This window comes from Antechinus flavipes, chromosome 4 (assembly GCF_016432865.1).
Source record: "Antechinus flavipes isolate AdamAnt ecotype Samford, QLD, Australia chromosome 4, AdamAnt_v2, whole genome shotgun sequence".
NCBI lineage: Eukaryota > Metazoa > Chordata > Mammalia > Dasyuromorphia > Dasyuridae > Antechinus > Antechinus flavipes.
In genome coordinates this window covers 143,128,587-143,149,000 of record NC_067401.1, presented here as the reverse complement: position 1 = coordinate 143,149,000, position 20,414 = coordinate 143,128,587, and the positions used below count along the sequence as shown (strand labels likewise).

The 20,414-nt window shown below is 34.5% G+C and overlaps 1 protein-coding gene across 4 annotated transcripts in view; it reads left to right on the top strand.

Annotated features, from left to right (window-relative positions):
* KANSL1 (KAT8 regulatory NSL complex subunit 1) overlaps positions 1–20,414 on the top strand; it is a 184,125-nt gene that overhangs the window by 133,817 nt on the left and 29,894 nt on the right. For 3 of the 4 annotated variants that reach the window (XM_051994909.1, XM_051994911.1, XM_051994908.1), the window contains one exon: positions 6,131–6,235. The exons of the other annotated variant lie outside the window; for it this stretch is intronic. In XM_051994909.1, the coding sequence (XP_051850869.1) occupies positions 6,131–6,235 (105 nt within the window). The remainder of the gene's footprint in view (positions 1–6,130; positions 6,236–20,414) is intronic. 4 annotated transcript variants of the gene reach the window in all.

Here is a 20,414-nt window from a genome sequence, read left to right as displayed (position 1 = left end):
AAATTTCATACATAAGAATTTTTTTCCCAGATTGATATCTAGTGGCCAGATTTTCCTATTTCATTATTTGTCAATATATTAAGCAGGAGTTTGACGTCTTTGTGTGGGGGCTTATTTTTTGGACTTTTCACTAGCTGAGTCCAATCATAATTGTTGATTCTAGTGCTGTTTGGTTTTTTTCCACCATTAAAAATACATTTAAAAGTAATTAGTAGGAAATAATTTAGGCTAAACCTGGAGTAGCACTTTAAAATAAAATGGGTATATATGTATATATACATTCATGTATGTATTCCATTGTTTTTACTGCCTTTCATTTAAATAAATTTAGTTTCTCAAAGTCTTTCAGATACCCCTTTTCCTCCACTAATTCTAATTTTGTCTTTGAGGAACATATCTACTGCATGAAAAATATAAAAACTAAATTTTAGTAGTTACCATTGGTGTATGTTTTAGAGGAAGTAAATTCAGTTTTTTAATCTCTTCCTTCTTCCTTCCTACCCCATATCATTTCTATAAACCATGCTTGAAATGTTAAACTGGAGGGAATGGGGAGGAAGAGAAGTGGCACTGAAGATGAAAGTCATCTTGAGAACCTGGCTCACTTTATTGTCTGCTCTCTTTTCATTAATTAGGAGTACTTCTCTCTATTTACTTGATAAGCTGATGTTACTAGAAAATGTATGTTCCTTTAGATCCCCCATATTTTCATTTAGTCATCTAAACCCTGGAATTAATTAATATAAATGACCAAATATTGAAAAGTATTGGCGAGGTCCAAGGAGTAATCAGGTTAACCTTAACAAAAGGACACAACACTTGCTTCTACACTATAGAAACTATAATAAAGCATGTGACTTCCATCATTAAAACTAATTTGTGGTAGTCCTGCTCCTTGAGAACTGTTTCCTAACTGATGCAGTTCATGAATGTTGATCTCAGTGTTTACCAGAGTAGAGTTTTGAAGAGTGTGGAATTGTGTAATACTTCTTTTCCTTTGAGAAAGAAAGCCAAAAGTAATGGTCAGTTCTGTATCTCTGACTATGAATTTCATTACTTTAAAAGTTAATAAGTTGAGGTTTTGTAGATTGAGATATTTTCTAATCCAATCTTTTATATATTTATATACATATATAAATCTTCAAATGAAACTCTAAAATTTATTTTTCTCTCATCCCTTTTACGCTTCTTGAAATAGTGTTTTTTTTTTGGTTGTTTGTTTGTTTGTTTATTTTTAAAGCCTGTAGCTTTGATGGGGAGGGGAAATAAAAGGATGTAGTTTTTCCCAAGAAAGAAATTCATCCTGCTACTATATACCTTTGAACCATTCCACCTGGGAGTTATTCTTTAGTGTGTAAAAAGGCCTTTCTCACACTAGCTTCTGGCATATATTAGAGACAATGTCACTGATATGTTCTCTTGGACTAAAAAATTAGAAGTAATTTTGTTTTTATTTTCTTTTTAATAAAGTTTAGGGCTCTCATGCCCTTTTTCTTCAATTTTTTTTTATGGACTTGGTTAGTTACCATGTCCTTTGAATTTAGTCTTTTGAGATTTTACAGAAGTAAAGTATATTTCTGAATCCCTCTTAGGGCTTGTGGCTCTATAAAAATGGGGGGGTGGTGGTACATGGAAGAGGAAATCTAATTCCTTTACTATTCATATGTTTCTACCTGTCCTTTTATTTTGTTCTTTTAGCACTATCACACTTGACAGTTTTGAAATATGCAACTGTTAGTCCTAGGCTTCTTCTAGAGGGGATTGGTGGGAAGTTGTAGTTACAGCTCTGCATTAGAGGTCTATTTAGTGGTCTTCCTCTCTTGTAATCTTCACATCCACAGGTCATTAAATTCTTCTGCCATAAAAATGTGCACAGAGGAAATTGTGAAACAGGAATTAATTGGATTTATTTTTTCTCATTTGGTAATTGTCATTTTTATGTTAGGTTTTAGACTGCATAGGCTAACTTAATTTAGAGCAAAAAGTTGGCTGACAGTCATTGTGAACAAGTGTTGGCATCTCTTTGAAATTTATGCATTTAGAGGCATCTCCTAAAATCATTGTGGTAGTGGGAAGAGGACTGGAGTAGAGAAGTCCAGAGACCTGAGTTCTGGACCTCGTTCTGCCACTAACTAGCTTGGACTTAGTTTCCTCAGATGTGGGACTAGATGATTTGTAGTGTCTAGTTCAATTTTTATATTTTATCATTTCCTTCAGATGGGAGGGGCCAGGTTTTTGGTAACATTTTACTTGAGTTGATTCCAATCCATCAAAAGAAAGTGTCTCTTACCTGCTTCCTTTCCCTCTTCATTTCCTTTCACTTGAGAATCCTTTGAGAAACAGATTTGACAGTTCCATTTAAAAAGTATTTTGGCTTCTGGTTGATATTACAGCTCTTAGCTGCAAGATGCTCCATAGTTTGCAAGTGGTTTAACAATGGAATAATTAGCATTATCAAGTCAAGTGAACAAACATTTATTAAACACATTACTTGAGAGAACTTATAGGGTTGTTATGTCAGTGAACAAACATTTATTAAGTGCTTCCTTTGTACCAGGCATTCTGCTGATTTGTGGGAATACAAAGAATGGCAAAAAACCAGACCCTGCTGTCAAAGAACTTACATTCTAGTGGGGCTGTGGGGTGGGGAGCACAACATGCAAACAACTGTGTATAAACAAATTATTTATAGGATAAATTGGCAAGAACAAAGGAAATACTATCATTATCGGTTATTGGGAAAGGCTTTTGAGGCTAGAAAATGAGAGAATTTCAGATATAAGGGACAGATAATAGAAGCTTGGAATAGGGGAATGGACTATCTTAAAAGTTAAAGAGTAAGAACACTGGAAAGATAAGAAGAAGATAAGTTGTAAAGAGCATTAAAAACCAAAGGATTCCATCCTGGGAGTAATTGGGAATCACTGGAATTTGTTGAATAAGTACTTGTTCTTTGGGAAGATTATTTAGGTACCTAAGAATGGGGAAAAGCATGAAGCACGAGACCTATTAGAAGGCTGTTGGAGTTGTCCCAGTGTGAATGGTGAAGTCTTGCATTAGGATTGTGGTAGTGCCAGAGGGCACAAGTTGGGGTATATCAAGAAAAGATATTGTGAAGGTAGAATTAACAGAAAATAGTGAATTCAAGAGAGTGAGAATTTGAGAATGACACTTACAGATTGTAAGCCTTAGGTGACCTGGAGGATAGGGATGTTGCCCTTGATGGGAGGGAATACCTATAAGGAGAAGAGACAGAGAGTTCAGTTTGAGGCATGTTGAGTTCAAGATATCTACTAGATATTCAGCTTGACGTGGTGTAAATACATTTAAAGATATGAGATTAGACTAGGTAGATACACTATGTAGGTAGTTGAATCCATGGAAACTGATGAGTTCATCAAGTGAAATGATATATATATTTATATAGAAAAGAACAAGGCCCAGGATAACCCTGGGAGAGACACACAGTTATATGACTAGTTGAAGATTCAAACAGAGAGACTGAGAAGGGAACAATCATCCAGGTAGAAAGAAAACATTGTATTAAACAATGTTGTTTGAGAATCTTATTTCAAGATACTAAGGAGTTCAGTATGTTCTTGAACTCATAAGAGTTCAAGATGACTCTTTATGCTAACAGGGCTTTGGAAGACAAGTTATAGACATTTGATGATTTAAATGTCAACTAAAGATATAAATAGTAGAGACTATAAGAATGGTTGTATATGACATAGCTAAAAATATCTAGTCTTATTAAGATTTAACCACATACAGCAAATAAAGGTAGAATACATAAGGCATCATTGAGCCAAGTGCCACAATATTCATGGACCACAGGAAGTAGTTAATATGTGCTAAGTTATCTGGAGGCACTTTATAAAAGAGCTAGAACTTTAAGAAAGGCTTTAAAAAAAGTTTGGGTAATTTGATATAAAATGATTTTGAGTATAGGTATTAAGTATGGATAGAGGTCTGAAGCAAGATTAGCTTGAGATTTCCTTGACCTTGAGAGTACTCTGAGGGAAGTAGTTGTTAGTAAAATTGCTTAAATGAAACTGAGCCAAATTATTTGTGGGAGGGAGGTTCAAATGGTGAAGTGAAAAATTTGGACTTAAACTGATAGGCAATGGGGAACTGTTCGATGTTCTTGAATAAGAGAAAGATGATATCAGTGATATAGGAAGATTACCTCATAAATTCTTGGATAATTCCTGTTACTCTGGAAGATAATCACTTTTACTTGTACATGGCTTTATAGGTATATGGAAATTTTTGTTGCTGTTATTTTGGTTTGGCTTGGTTGTGGGTTATGGGTTTTTTTTTGTTTATTTTTGTTTTGTTTTGTTTTGGTTAGTTTGTTTGTTTTGCTTTTGGTCTATCAGGCCTATCTTTAAGATCATTTTTGAGAATCAGGCCCCACAACTAGTTGAGTCAGTTTGGATTATGGAGTAAGAGTTCCTGGTCTTATTCTTGGTCTTTTACTTATATTCTAAACTTAGTTTTCTGAATGGGCACTGTACATAGTAGTATCCCAAAGTGGGATAACTACACTACCTCTCAGGAATAAAGTTTTGACTTTTTTGTTTTTCTAAATAATCTTATATTTTCTTTTTTCCCCCCTTCATCCTTTCATCCCATCTCCAATCTAAAGTATTTTATAAGATTATAAGGGATTTTAGAGATCATCTGACCTTCCTCATTTAACAGATGAGGAAATAAAACTTAGAGACTTGAGTGGTCTGAGGTCTTACAACTAGTTAGTGGCATAGACAAAACTAGAACCCAGATTTCTTGACTCCCAGTCCAGTGTTTTTTTTTTTTTTCCACTATGCCATGATTTGTAATCTCTCTTTGATTCTTCCAGCCATCTCCTCTGCTCTGAACTGTCCCTGCTCTTGCATTTCATTAAGTTGGACCCATCTAGGAAGTAAGTTTCTCCACTGTTTCTTGATGTTCTCTGCTTTCCAATTTTATGTTTGACCTTAGAAGGGAGTCCAAAACCTTAAATAATACTGAATCAATTCAAGAGTTTGAAAATAAATTGTGGTCGTTGGGGACATAGTTTGAAGGCCTTTGGAGTGTGAAAGGAGGTAGAGCAATTTAGTCTGTGATGTACATCTCAGTTGCAATTGAGATAAATTAAACAAAACTATGAATATTAGAATCCTAACAAGACTATCCGATCTTGTTTTCATGAGGCCCTGGTAAAACTCTTTGTGTTTAAATTGTTATGAAGTTTTGTGTCTACTAAATTCACCTCTACTTTTTCTGCCAAAATCGACTTGTTTGGCTTATGTAGAGGAGCTTTGTGATGATTTTTTTTTCCTTTTCAATTTTTTTCATGAACTCTGTCTACTGGAAAATATAAGCTATCAATCTGGATTGGGTGCTTTGCTTTTGTCCTTCTTTGTGCTTGGGGTAAACATTAGTTTGGAAAACTTAAAGCATCTTTTTTATTGTGGTATTGTTGGTTTGTATACATGTTGCAGAGACCATCCTAGCTCTTTTCACCCAAATGCTTTTGTTGCTCAAATAACAGTTGGCTTAGATGACCATCTGTACTTAGGGTACTAAAAAATGTGACTGGAGCCTCTTTGATAATTATCCATACCGCCCATTAACCAAAAGATCCACAGGATTTATCCATTTTTTTTAAAAGGAATGTAATATAATAATCCAATATTAAATTACAGGATTTTTCATATGAAAGAGTGTAGCTGTGTTGTGATAATAAAGAGGACAAGAGGGCTGCGTTTCCATGTAGAAACTGAAAGCTTGGATCTAGATGTAGGACCTTAACAGTTGAACATGATTGCTAGTAGACTTGCTGTTAAATGGTTTGTGTGAGCAAGAAAAATTGCTGTGGGTATGATGACTTTCTAGAGTGAAGCATAAAGAATCATCATTCCCTTTGAGATTAAATACAGGTAAAAATCTAACTATATAGTACTGACTAATTCTCATTCATTCTCTCTCTCTCTCTCTCTCTCTCTCTCTCTCTCTCTCTCCCCCCCCCCCCTCTTTCTCTCCTCCTCTCTCTCCCTCCTTCCTCTTTTCCCTTCCCTTCCTCCCTCTTCTTTCTTCCCTGTTCTGTTCCTTCTTTGTCTCTTTCTCATCTTTTCTCCTGCAGGGGTTGATAGTTCTTGGTGAGGCATCTCCTGCAGAACACACACCAGTAGACTCATCCCTTCCCTTTAATACTGAGGTGAAGGCTGAACATGGGACTGACAGACTGGTAAGTACACAGAAAGGAGTGGGGAGAGGGGGAAAAATTAATGAAGTACTGAGTGGTGGTGGTTGTTAAATTCTTCATTCATGTCTGATTTGATGTCATCCTATAAGTTTTTTGTGTATTGGGGTTTTTGTAGTAAAGATAGAAGAGTGAGTTGTCATTTTACAGATGAGGAATAGTGGCAAATAGAGAGATTAAGTGACTTGCCCAAAGTCATACCATTACTGTCCTGGTTTCCAGGGCTGCTTTTCTATTTTCAGTAACTGTATTGAAAATATGATCCTTTTTACTGCCTTGTCTTGTCAAGGTACAAGTCCCACAACCTGGGCAATTTAAAGTATCATAGGGTATGGTCATTACATAGAAAATTTCTGGATTTTGGAATAATACGACGGGAACATGACTAGAGCAAGAAATTATTAGTACCTCACTTGAACAGGGAAACATTTGAAGTTTGTTTCCTCATATCCTAGAATATATGTAGTTCTTAGAACTCAGAATCTAGAGTTAAAAGAGAGCTTGAAGAGTCCATCTAATACCACTCATAAATGAACCAGAATCATTATTGTAGCACATCCAAGGACTAGTTATTGAGTTTTTTGACTTTTGCTTAAGGGAAGGGACTTACTATACTATTTTCTGAAGCAATTCATTTCTTCCATCCCTCTCTTCTTTCCTCTCTCCCTCCCTCTCTCCTTCCCTCTCCATCTCTATCTCTTTCTCATATTTTCCTTATATTAAACCTGAATTTACTTGTTGCATGCATTGCTCCATGTTCTTTGTTCTTATCTCTATTGAAGAGCAAAATCTAAACTCTCTTCTATATAATTGTTCTTCAGATATTGAGAAACTATTCCCGTTGTCCATTTCCTTCAGTGTTGCCACTTCCACTCCCAATATATATTATCTGTGTTCAATATCCACAGTTTTTCAACGGTTAGTTGGGCTAATCCTGAGGCTCTTTAGCATCATGGTTTGCCCAATTTTTGGAATTTCTCCAGCTTTTCAATAATGGATCTATGATAGCAATTCTGGAGTTCTCTCCAGTGATAAAGTTTGCCAGTTGATTCTTTATGACTTGTCCATGTCTTCCCAAATGTTTACTGGAAGGAGTGGGATAGGTTGGATCATGCACCCACTGTCTTCCTTACATTTTCTGACCATTTCACTGAGAATGACACTTACAGATTGTAAGCCTTAGATGACCTGGAGAATAGGGATGTTGCTTTGGCCATTCGCTTCTCTGTCCATTTTGCTTTTTTGTTTACAACAATTCCTTAATCACATCCTTCACTTATTTTCTTCTTATTGGTAATATGTATTGATTTCTTTGTACTCACTGCGTGCTTTCCATTGCATATTTTCAATGGGCTTTCTAAAATGTTACTCTTAGAACTCTACATGATACTTAATGTCTGATCAACAACAGTGGTACAGTAGGAGCATTATGTCCTTAATATTGTACATTCTACTTAGTGTACTGTAGCCTTACTTTTTTTTTTTTAGTCAGAATTGTCATTTTTATTATATTAGTCCAGCCTACCCATGAGCAATTGGTATTTTCCCAATTGTTTCACTCTAACTTTATTTGGGTGAGAAGTATTTGTTTGTTTATTTGTTTTAATAGCTTTTTATTTACAAGTTATATGCATGGGTAATTTTACAGCATTGACAATTGCCAAACCTTTTGTCCCAGTTTTTCCCCTCCTTCCTCTCACCCCCTCTCATAGATGTCAGGATGACCAGTATACTTTAAATATATTAAAGTATAAATTAAATACACAATGAGTATACATGACCAAACCGTTATTTTGCTGTACAAAAAGAATCGGACTCTGAAATATTGTACAATTAGCCTGTGAAGGAAATCCAAAATGCAGGCAGGCAAAAATATAGGGATTGGGAATTCAATGTAATGGTTTTTAGTCATCTCCCGCTGTTCTTTTGCTTGGGCGTAGCTGGTTCAATTCATTACTGCTCCATTGGAACTGATTTGGTTCATCTCATTTGTAGCCTTACTTTTTAAAAAAAGTGGAATGTGATGTCATTGTTAGTCTTAAGGAGCTGCCTAGAGCTCTGAGAAGTTAAATGACTTGCCATTTAAGTGACAGATAATTATGTGTCTGAGGACAGGACTTGACTCCAGGTCATCTGGACTCTTAAGTTTGGATCTCTAGTTGTTACCTTCTAATATCTTTTTTTTTTTTTTTTTTTTTTTTGGCGGAGGCAATTGGGATTAAGTGATTTGCCCAAGATCACATAGCTAGGAAGTGTATTAAGTGTCTGAGGTCGGATTTGAACTCGGGTCCTCCTGACTTCAGGGCTGGTACTCTATTCACTGTGCCACCTAGCTGCCTCATACCTCATATTATCTTTAAGATAGTGATATGACAGCCAAAATAAACAGAGTGGTTTAGTTGCATTAGTAATTTGAAGATGAACCACTATTTAGTTAGTAATATCTCCATATTTTATATTTGTGAAATAGATTTTTGAACCCAAATATAAAACTGGGTGTTTATTCATATTATATTTTGTCTTATGATATTTTGCCTAATGTTTTAATTTATCAAAATCATTTTATATTTCAACTTTTATGTGTATTGTCCTAGTTTTGTGTCATCTTAAAAATTATTTAAAGTCAAGTCAAAAAAAGACTTTGTCTTTGTCCTAGTCATTGATAAATAATATCATAGGGCTAAACATAGATCCTTGGTGTATAACCATTAATGATTTTCCTTATGAATAACTAACTAGATTGATCATTAAATCGTGTAATATAGCTCACATTAATTTCATTTTGTCTACAAGAATAGCCTGAAATATTTTGAATAACATTTGCTAATGTTATATAATCATTTTTATATTATTTCCCTGATTTGCTAGCCTTATAATCTTGCCAAAAGATGTGTTCATAATATCATAGAGCAAGAGGTAGAAGGGACCTCATCATAAAGTCCGAAACCACAACACTCCATAAACATTTAATGATTTGCCCAAGACCATTACAAGTAGTCAGCTTAGAAATGGGATTTGAATCCAGATCGTCTCAATCCAGAGCTAACTCTCTAGTTATTTTGTGCCTTTTCCAAGAAATTAAGAAAGCAAGACTCGTGGTTGCCAAAGTTATCTTGGTTAATGGTGAGCACTGCTTCCTTTTTCTACATGTTCACTAACTATTCTTTAATGACCTATAATTTCTCCAGCAATTTAAGTTCACAGCTTTATATTTTGCAGGCTCCATTTTCTCCTTCGAGATCATGTTAATTAATACTCATACCCCTCCTATTCTCTACTGTCTATAAAGATAGTAACAGCTTTTGAGTAATAGCAACTACCTGTTCTTTAAATACTATGGATCTGATCTGATCTGATGACTTGGACTCATGAAAGACTCCTAGTTGTTCTTGCCATCTCCTTAATTTTCTTAAATTCAGTTACCAAGTAGCCATTTTTTCTGTTTTTTCCAGTTCATTGATTATTCCGGTTGGTAGAGAAAACAGAAACAAAGTGCTGAATATCTCTGCCTTCTCTCTGTTGTAAGTTATTTCATCCACTCTCATTAATGGTCCTTCCCTTTCAAGTTTTACTTTAGCATAGGTTTAAAAAACAAAACAAGGGAAGAAATATCCATATTTTTGTTGTCTTTCACTAACTAGACTTAATAGTTAATGTTCTCAGTAGTATTCTTCTTATAAAATTGTATCTTATTTTTTATATTCACATTATTATCTGTTCTCACTTTTGTCTTCTGTATTTACCTTTTAAGAAAAATACTTTGGTTAATGAGTTCCCCATATATTATCTTGGGTCCTTTATAACTTTTCCTCATTATAATTAATTCTGTGCCTTGAGAATTTAATTCTTGAACATTTCTTCTTATCATTCTCAGGCTGACCTTCCACATAGAATTTTAGTTAATAGGATTCTGCTTTGCTCTGAACTTTTTGGAATCTCTTTCTTTCCAAATCTAGGATTCATATAAAACTTGATCTGGTTTTCCTCTCCCCTCTGTCATGATTAAAAAGTAGAGTGGTTACATCTTCCCTGGGTACCTATTATATATGCATTCGCAAACATTTCATCCTTGTTGGTAAGAAGTAGAAGCTGGTTAAAAGTTCTCTTATTACTGTCTCTACATTTTAAAGGGTGAATTTATTTCTAAGACACATCAAGTAATTATTCATTGCTCTCTTTGGAGCAAAAAAAAAAAAGTTATAATAGATTACTTGATATTTGAAATTCCTTTTCGTTTCATTATTTCTTTCCCCCTGGTTACTATGTTTCTGTATGCATGCAATTTATTCTTATTTATATATCCTCCTATTGTACATTATTAATGAGTATTGTTCTCTTCCTCTTCTTCCCCCCCTAACAGATTGCACTAATATGTGTATCATCCTAATCTCTTTCCTTAACTCCAGTCCTGTACTATCATGTATCTATTAAGTAATTCTCACTGGGATGAATTGTTGTTATCGCAAATTCACCAAGACAGAAACAATTATTTTTCTCTGCCCAACTGTTGTCCATGCAAGTGGGCACTCTCTGCCCTTCATTTAAGGGCATCACCATCTTTCCAGTCACAATAGATTTACAATTTGTTACAATTATTTTAAACTTTTCACTTTCCCTTATATCTTTTTCACTACAACTTTTATGGGGGAATACTAGCTAGGAGGCAGTTAGTTTTAATTTTTCTGCCACCTTCCAGAAATCTTAGTACTACTCTCATATTTCATTTTCTTAACCAGCTATTTGATCCTCAAATTTACCTTTTCTTCTCAAATCTTTGTCTTTAGTTTAATTGGTAAAAATAAATCACTACCTATGCCCTATATCAAAGCTTCTTAAAATGCAAGGTGCTACCCCATATAAGGTCTTATAAATGAATGTGGGAATAATGAAATCATTAAATTATGAATTACTATCAATATTTTTATTTAGATTTTTAAATAGATATATATTTATATACCTTGGTTCATGTAAAATTTCTTGGACGAAAGGTTTAAAAAGGTCTATATGATAGAATAATAAAATAAATGAATCATTAAAATCAAATTTTAATTTTCCTGATCCAAACTGTGATGTTAAGCAGTGCTTTTTAGATTTTGGGAGGTAATGTTTTTGCCCACAGGAATCATCAGCAATAGGTAGTAGTAATCTCATTTGAGAAATCTTCATTCTCCAATATGTCTTGAAACTCTATCTTAGAACTTTAAGTATTGATATTTATTACTTAATGATTTGCTTAGGTGGTCTCTAAAAAAAGAAAATTAGCCCTCTTTAAAGACTATGCAGTCAAATATAACATGTTGCTTTTCTCCCCAAACCAAACTGAAAGAACAATTAGGAGTATTAAAAAGAAGTTCCAAATTTAAGAATATAAAATTGGCCAGGGGAAGGGGGAGAGAACAGGACTTAGGGATTTGATTATTCTCCCCTCATCCCCCTCATCCCTGTCTTCGTCTCTTAATTTTCTTGTGCTCGTTGAGCTTTGAAGCCAAAGAGAGCTAGATGCTTTAGGAGAAGAATAGATGTTGAAACTTGTGTTCAGGAGAGCTATATCTCTTTCATATTTGCCTGTTACTTGTCAGTGAAGTGACCACTTTTTTTCTTGCTTTGTTTTAGGCAATTTTAAGTGACTTTTATTTTAACCTATTGCATTATTCTAATAGCTTTTATCTTATTCATTATGAGATATTGAAAATAGCCTGACTCTTAGCATGCGTGTTAGTCATCCATATTTTGAAGTAGTTAGTAAATCTTTCTGCTTATGCTCCTAAATTTTGTGAATTTCTCATTTTGATGATTGAGCATACTCTTGGTTTTTGCTTTGGTGATTCCTTGAAGTGAGTAAGGGAGTTGCTTCCAGTATCCTCTCTTAAAATCTGATTTGATTCCATGGGGATGCTATAGTAATAAGTCTAATGTAGAAATAGTTATAAATACTTTGTTGTATGGGTATATGAATAATGCAGTAAAAAGGTTTTTTAAAACATGGTTTTGCTGGGGACGTGGTTGCAGAAAATAAACCTGCTTTTATCTTTCTTAGAGAATATTGCATAGCCTTAGACTCAAATCAATGTTTCATTCATAGAGTTCCATTATATATAAGTATTAAATTATAATTAAAATATAAATTAAAATCATAATATTTTAAAATAAGTTTCTATATATTTTCTGTGCCTCCTTCAGATCATTGCAGAGATAATCAAAAGAGGAATAAAATGAAAACCAGGAATTTCTCAAAAGTTTGCCCCAAATTCAAGTCACTGCTATTATTATTTCTTTTAAGTCTGATGTGTTAGTACCTAGGTTTACATTTTGTTGATTAATGAAAGAACATTGATTCCATGTACATTCATGGACATAATGAGGATTCCCTTTTTGAGGCGAGGACATGTTTTTCATTTCCTTAAAGTTTTGAGGTCTTAAGATTGTGAGTTGATAGTGGAATTTCTAAAGAAACAAGTGAGGTAACATTAAATGCTTTCTAGGGAGGGTTTTGTTTCCTCCTGACAATCCACTAAGTTACCAGCAGGTCAAGACTGGGAGCTTTAATTGTGGGTGGCAGTATGTTAGATGTTGTTTATTTGATGTTCAGTATTAGCACTAATTGGGCCTGTTTAAAAAAAAAAAAATTCAACTAACAAATTAGTTTCAATAGAGAGTGATAATGAGTCATTTAAATTTCCAGATACATATTCTTTGGAGACAGCTAGGTGGTGCACTGATTAAAGTGCTGAATCTGGTGTCAGTAATAGCTAAGTTTTTCATTCCAGACACTTATGGATTAATTATTGATCTTGGCTCTTTGACTTAGTTTTCTCATCTGTAAAATGAGGGTGTTGATACTATCTATCTCCTAGGATTTTGTGAGGATAAAATAAGTATGTTTATGAAGTGCTTTCCAAGCTTTAAAATACTATTTTCACACTATTATTATAATAATGTTGGTAACTGCAAAAAAATCTTAAATTTCATTTTTCTCTGAACTGAATGAAAGAACAAATGAATGAACTCTTAAGATTTTCACATAGAATTGCCATTTTGCTCTCCAAAGTTAGTTGAGGAAAATGTAGTTTAACACCCTTAATTATACAAGAGAAATTGAGACACATCAAAAACAGTGGCAGGGAGGTCTAGAATCGAAGTCTTCTAGCTCCCTGTTAATTTGTAAGTCAGAAAATCTTTAAAAGGTTAAATTCCACATATTCCTCTCTTTATGTATCCTTAAGAGGGGAAAGGCACTGTTGATGTTAAGAACTAACCAAAGTAGTTATTTTCTCAGAAATCTCAAGAATTCAAAGAGAATTATGCTCTGTTGAATAAGTTCTTATTTTAAGCACTTGTGAACTGGATTTTTATGACATTCGTTCTGTTTTCAGTTTGAGCAAAACCAGGGTACAGGGTAACACTGCATCTTGGATGGACCAGGAGGGAAAAAACTTCTTCAGAACCAGATTCTTTCTTCTATGAAAAGAGGCTTGGCATTGGGGCCTAACAGAGGGACTGAGGTGGCGATTAAGGGCATAAAGGTTTTTTATTTTTAATCAGTCTGACTTTAGAGGTCTGGCACATGAGTTAAAAAGAAGGTAATTTCATGTAATTAGCAAATGCAAATATTGTTCTGACATTGTGTTTTATTAAGCTTATGAATTTGGCCCTCTTACAGGTTAAATTTAACTGTTCAATAACCTATTTTGATCATAGCTAAGAAACCCAGAAAGTAAATTCTTTTGGAAGGGGATTAAGGGTGGTTTGTGAGATGGAATTAGAGAAGCATCTATATTGTGCTTGTTAATTAACTGCTCAACTTTGTCCTTTGTCATCAAGATTGAAGACATGAACAGGGAATTACCTTTCATAATAAAATTTTTGGGAACATTTGTTTAAATAATAGTATTGGTTTGGGAAGAGGAAAGTGGAAAGGTTTAAATTCCTAGGTTCATTTTCCAAATTTATTGGAAATTTTAATATTCACAGCATTCATTATTTGAAAACATAAGTGATAATAATTAATTAAGCTTTTAATATGTGAATTTAACATTTCTTGTGCCTTCATTCATCAGATTCATTACCCCTTGCTTTGTAGGTTGCCTTTGCTGAGCAGAACTGAGAAGGACAGAAAATATTCATTAATTTCCAAAGTACAGTTCTGTCTGCTTTAACAGGCTTTTTACATAGAGCATCAGGCTTGCTGTTAGGAGAACTTGGTGAAATAATTGCTGACTTTGCTCCATTGTGGCTGTGGGACTAGACTCTTGTAAAATAATGACAGAGTGAATGTTTACTTAATATTTTAATGTTTGTAAACCACTTGGAAAAATTGGCATACTTTTTTGTCTCGAGCACTTTGTAATAGGAAGTATCCCCATTTTATAGTTGAAGAACCTGAGGCAAAGAGTAGAATACTTAACTCTTGGTGCCCTGCTAATGAGGTGCAGATGTGGACTTTGAATCCCAATTTCTTAGTATTATGAAATGCAAGGGAAATTTCTTAGTGAATTGAATAGGTTGTGTGATTCTCTTCTTTCCCTATCTCCCAGCCAAAAATATTTTTTTCTAGAAGACAAGGAAAAATATTAGAAGAAAATTTCTCTGCTTTCCAAATTTTCAGAACAAGTGATCTTGGGGGAAAAAATTAAAGAATGGTTTTACAAATAGAAAAATCTAAAGAGACAGAAGAATATCCTAACATAGGAAGTTGGAGGGTAGGAAAAAAATGATGTGGGAATCAAGAGAACCATTGAATCCATGGAACTTGGTTGTATAGACATTGGGTTTTTATTTTTATCATGTGGAGTAGGGTTGCCCTTTAAGGAGTGATAAAATCAAACCAAAATTGACATTAGAAGAGAGATTGTCTAGCAGTAGTGATAGGAAGAGGCTAATAGTGGTTAGTGAGTGGAAGAGCAGATTTTAGTTTTGGTTTGAAGAAAACTTCATAAGTCATGTTCAAAAGAAGAGTTTACTGTCTTTGGAGATGTGTAAGAGTTCATTTCCTGTAAAAGATAGAATGACCATTTGTTAGGATTGTTCTAGAAGGGGCTCTTGATAGATAGCCTGCTGAGAGGCTCTTTTCAAGTGTTTCTTCATTGTGTTATTTAGAAAGAGGTTTAGCTGTTCACCTGTTTAAATGAGCTTACTCAAATGACCTGTATATAGGTTGAAGTTTCTACATGGTCTCCCATTTGTTGCTTGAAGTAGTAATGGGGGAGGAGGGTAGATAAGAGGGTATCATAGATTCAATTTGGTCTCTCTTCTTGTGGTTTTAACCTCAAGAATCTGAAATAGAAGATCTCAGTTGAAGGTGAATTATATCTTTCTGAACATTAAGTAGTTTTGGAACTTGGCTTATTTCATAATGGATATTCAAGTCTTTATGTCATGCTATATTTGGTAGAAAATGATGTGATATTAGCTAAGGTGCCTCTCTATTGTTTCTAATTTGTCTGTTGGCATTATCTCTTCATTATTTGCTTGTTGACTATGAAAATTCTTTGTTTCATATTTTTCGTTCCCCACTTTGAAACCATAGTGCCTAAAGATTGTGTAGCACTTCATATCTATTATCTCATATTATGCAGTAGTTGTATTTATGACATGCCAAGTCCATACCACTTTGGGACAGATGGTGGTTTACATTTTCCATTCCATTTGATTTAAAAGCATTAGTTTTGTTTCTGAAATGTGAGTAAAGAGAGTGTTTCTCAAATTTTTTCAACACTCCAGTGGATTTCTATTATGTATTTGAGAAATGTATTTACTTGGGGAAAACATATACCCAAGACTAAAAATACTCGACAGATTTATAACTCATTAGTTGTTTGCAATTTACAGATCTAACTAGACCTAAACCCTCTAATCCCTTTAGTTCCTATTGTTCTGTGAGCCTTTTCCATTCCTCACCCAAACTGTCAGGAAAAGCTCTTTATACTTTTCCACTAGTTTCTTCTTCAATAGAAGCTGAACCAACAATTTACAGATACACTAAGAAAAAGTTAAAATGTCATCCTTTCCCAAAAGTCCAATGGTGCATTTCTCACAGTAGAGCTGAGAGCTTTAGATCAGCAAGGTCACAATGGCATTTTATTGCCTTCAATGCTGATTTTCACTGCATGAGCAGACCTGCTCTTTTTCCGTATATCTGTGAATTTCCGCATCTGTTTATCCAATCGACTGATTCCTTTCTTAGAAGTTCCCTGAAACCTTGATGATTCTACTTCTACATTCCACTTAGGTCTGACAACATAGTCCTTGTTGGAGGGCATTGGTACTCTGGCACGAGCACAGAAGCCAGGGTCTCCAGGTCTAAGAGCTTTTTCTTCTCCTGTCAACACCTTTTCCAGATCTCTTCGTGGTGTCTGACCACCAGAACTGTTCATTCGTCTACGCTGAGGCATTTGTTCCAGATCTCTCTGTTCCCTCTCCTCTCTGGTCATCCCTTTGTAATTAGAGGTGAGGCCAAAGATGGGTCGAGACCACTCATTGATCAATTTCCCTGCCATGTCTTTGTTGGGTCTGGATTCCTTGGGATGCTTATAAAGATACATCACTGCCCGTCCAATACCACTGTGCTTCAGGGTCTCCTGGCTCACACTAGGTAGCTCTTGTAGGATCTTTAACAGTTCCTCCCGAATCTTCAGCGCTGGCAAACTCCTATCTGGTAGAGGTGAAAGCCACTCTTTGATGGCAGACATTACACCACTATCAATAAAAGTTTCTTTAAGGTCCTGCTTTTTAAGATGCATAACAACAGTAGGTAGCAAAGTTAGCTTCTTCAGTGCTGGCTTTTTTTGATTGTTCAACTGCCTATCTTCCTCAGCTGCTTCGTTCATCTTAACAATCATGGCACTAACTACATCATCTGCATCACTAATAAAAGTTCCACCATCACGATTTCGCCTGCACTTTCCACTCATGCTCTTCTTATGCTGCAGCATCATCTCAAAATCTGATATGAAGTCCATATGTTTTCCTCTTTTTATGTTATCATCAGAATCTGAATCATCTGCTGCCTCTTTAACTTGTGTTTCATTTTTTTCTTCTTCCAAATCTTCTTGGTTAAAACCAGTAAATTATTCTTCCTCTTCATCACCAGATTCTCCAAATATATCTGCTATCAGGTTCTTCTCAGCCCTTGACAATCTGGCTTCCAATCTTGTCACTTTAACTGAAATTACCAATAATTTCTTATCTGTGACCTTTTGTCATTCTTGATCCATCTTGACCTTTCTATTTCATTTAACACTGTTGTCTGCCCTCTCCTTCCAGTTGTGCTTTCTTGTACAATAAAAATCTCTAATTTTTCTTTTTCAATCTGTTTTGACTACTACTTTTTAGATTACTTCACTGTTTTAGCAATGGTTTCATGACCCCTAACTATGGATGTTCTATCTTGAGCTCTCTTTTCTCTTTACATTATCTCTCTTGGTGACCTTATCACTCCTCTGAGTTTTTATCATTTCTGCATAGATGATTCCCAGATCTATATCTGACCCCATTCTGTCTCTTGAACTTCACTGTGTCCTCATATCTACTACTCTCTTTTCACATAAGCAGCATTTCAGCTAAGGAAGGCCCCCATCACCTCTTTCCTGGGCTATGGAAATGACCTTCTAGTTGGTTTCCCTTCTCTCTAGTTTTTCCTCATATAGTAAGTTCATTCACTACAGAAATGACAAGATAATTTTTCTTAAACAGTGCTGACCACGGCACTCTTATACTCAGTAAATTTAAATTTGCTCTCTATTTATCTTTCTGCTTAGCTTTCCTTGCCATTCCAAACTTGTCATCAACTTCTTCATCTGTCTTCAATTATAAACAGATTCATTCTGTGTCATTTCCCTTTTCACATTTTGAGTTCCAGCTAAACTGTTTTCACATCTTTGTATTAGCTGTATGTATCCCTTGCCTGAAATTCACTCCCTCCTCTTTCCAACCATAGACTTTCCCTCTTAAGACACAGCTCAAAAACTACAGCCTTTCCTGATCCCGCTTTCCTTCCCTCTCTAACTTTCTTGTGATAATTTTGTATTTATTCATATGTGTGTGTGTGTATATATATACATTTTTTGTACAAGTTGTCTCTCCGAAAAGATTTAAGTTCCTTGAGAGTTGGGGTTATTTTATTCTTTATTTGTATCCCCAGCAGCAAGTATAGTCTCTGCCACAAAGTTGACAGATAATAATGTTTGATTTATTAGCTTTAAGAAACTTAGTGTTTAGAAGTGTTGACATATATATGGATCATTATAATATGTTGCTATGGGGTAATTGTTTGGAGTGCTTTCAAGAGTTTTGGAGTGGGGGTTAATTTCAACTGTCATCACTTCCAACAAGTTGGCAAATCTTGCCAATTCTACTTCTATAAGATCTTTCATATTTTTTATTCTCCTTTTCATAGAGCCCATAGCTTAGTTCAGGACTTCATTACCTCTTTTCTGGATTTCCTATACTTTCCTATGTGTCTTCCAATGGGAATTCAGTTGATTAGAAGTGATTACATGGATTAACATTTGTACTTCATCTAACTATGTAGTGGTCGACTAACTTTTGGTGTAAGACCCAAATTTCCTCATAAAGGATATGTGGGAGAGTGAAATACAGGGAAGACATTTGTCTTCAAAAACAAAACAAAACAAAATGAAGCAAAAGCCCTAAATGTTGAGGTTAAATATGCTACTGTTGCAACTTTTCAGAACTCACTGCTAAGTTCAGTAAGTATATGTCCTCTAAGTACTATATTCAAGACATTGTATTAGATCCTGGGAATACAAAGATTAAAAAAAAAAAAAAAGTCAACAGTCCTTGTCCTCAAGAAGCTTATATTCCATTGGAATAGGATTTTTAACTTGGGTCCTCTAAACTATAGATAGATGGATAGATAAAAATTTCAGCATAATTGATTGCCTTGATATGTGTGTGTGTTTGTATGTCAATTAAAGTTATAATTGAATAGTTCTTAAATTTTTACTAAAGGGGTCCTCTACATTAGATGCTGAGGAGATTAAAAAAGGCTTCTTTAAGCAGTAGTGCTTGAACTAAACTTTGAAGGAAAGTAGGAATTCGAATAGGAAGAAGTAAAGAAGAGTGCTTTCTTTCTAAGCTGTGTCCTGTTCTCCTTCCCCCCTCCCCCCCCCAAAAAAAAAAAAAAAAAAAAGCTAGGATCCCTTGTACTTAGTTGTTGGTGAGAGAATATTCTGTAGATTATTATCTTTCAGACATTGCAAGAGCTGGTATACACTGACATTTCAGTTGACACTGTGTTTTTAGGTTTTCTTGTCTGTGATCTGTTTATAAAACCATAATTCATAAAAGAACATAGATTTGCCAGGAGGAAAGCCCCTTAAATACCACTAGGGCACAATTTAAAGCACAAATTAATTGATTTCCTACCATTACAAAGCTCCTAACTGTCTGAGTTGGTATTTTAATGTGAATTTTCTTAACTCCAAGTCCAATGTCATTTCCATTACTACTTAGTAGTCTCTCAACAAGAGAGGAAGGTTAAATGGTTTATCTACCTCAATAAAATAGTCAAAAGACATAAATAGGAGAAGAAATAAAAACTATCAATACATTTTTTTAAAATACTCTAAATCACTATTGATTAGAAAAATATAAATTAGAGTAGGTCTGAGATCACCTTACATCTATCAGAATGATTAACATGACAGAAAAGGAAAGTAACAAATGCTGGAGGGAATGTGGAAAATAAGGACACTAATGTACTATTGGTAGAGTTGTGAAGTGGCACAAGCATTCTGGACCCAGCAATTCTACTGGTGGGTCTCAAAGAAAAAGGAAAAGGATCTATATGTACAAAAATATTTATATCAGGTTTTTTGTTTTTGTTTTTGTCATGAAAGAACTGAAAATTGAGGAGATTCCATAAGGGAAAAGCTGAACAAATTGTGGTATATAATTGTGATTGGAATGCTATTGTTCTATAAGAAATGAAAAAACAGATATTTATATGAACTAATACAAAATGAATTGAGATCATTGTGCACAGTATTTAGTATCTCATTTTCCTCCAGTTACATGTAAACCAATTTTTAATATTTGTTTTTAAAACTTTGAGCTCCAAATTCTCTTTTTTTCCCTTTTTCCCTTCCTCCTCCATTGAGAAGGCACATGTGAAGTTGTGCAAAAAACATTTCCATAAAAATCA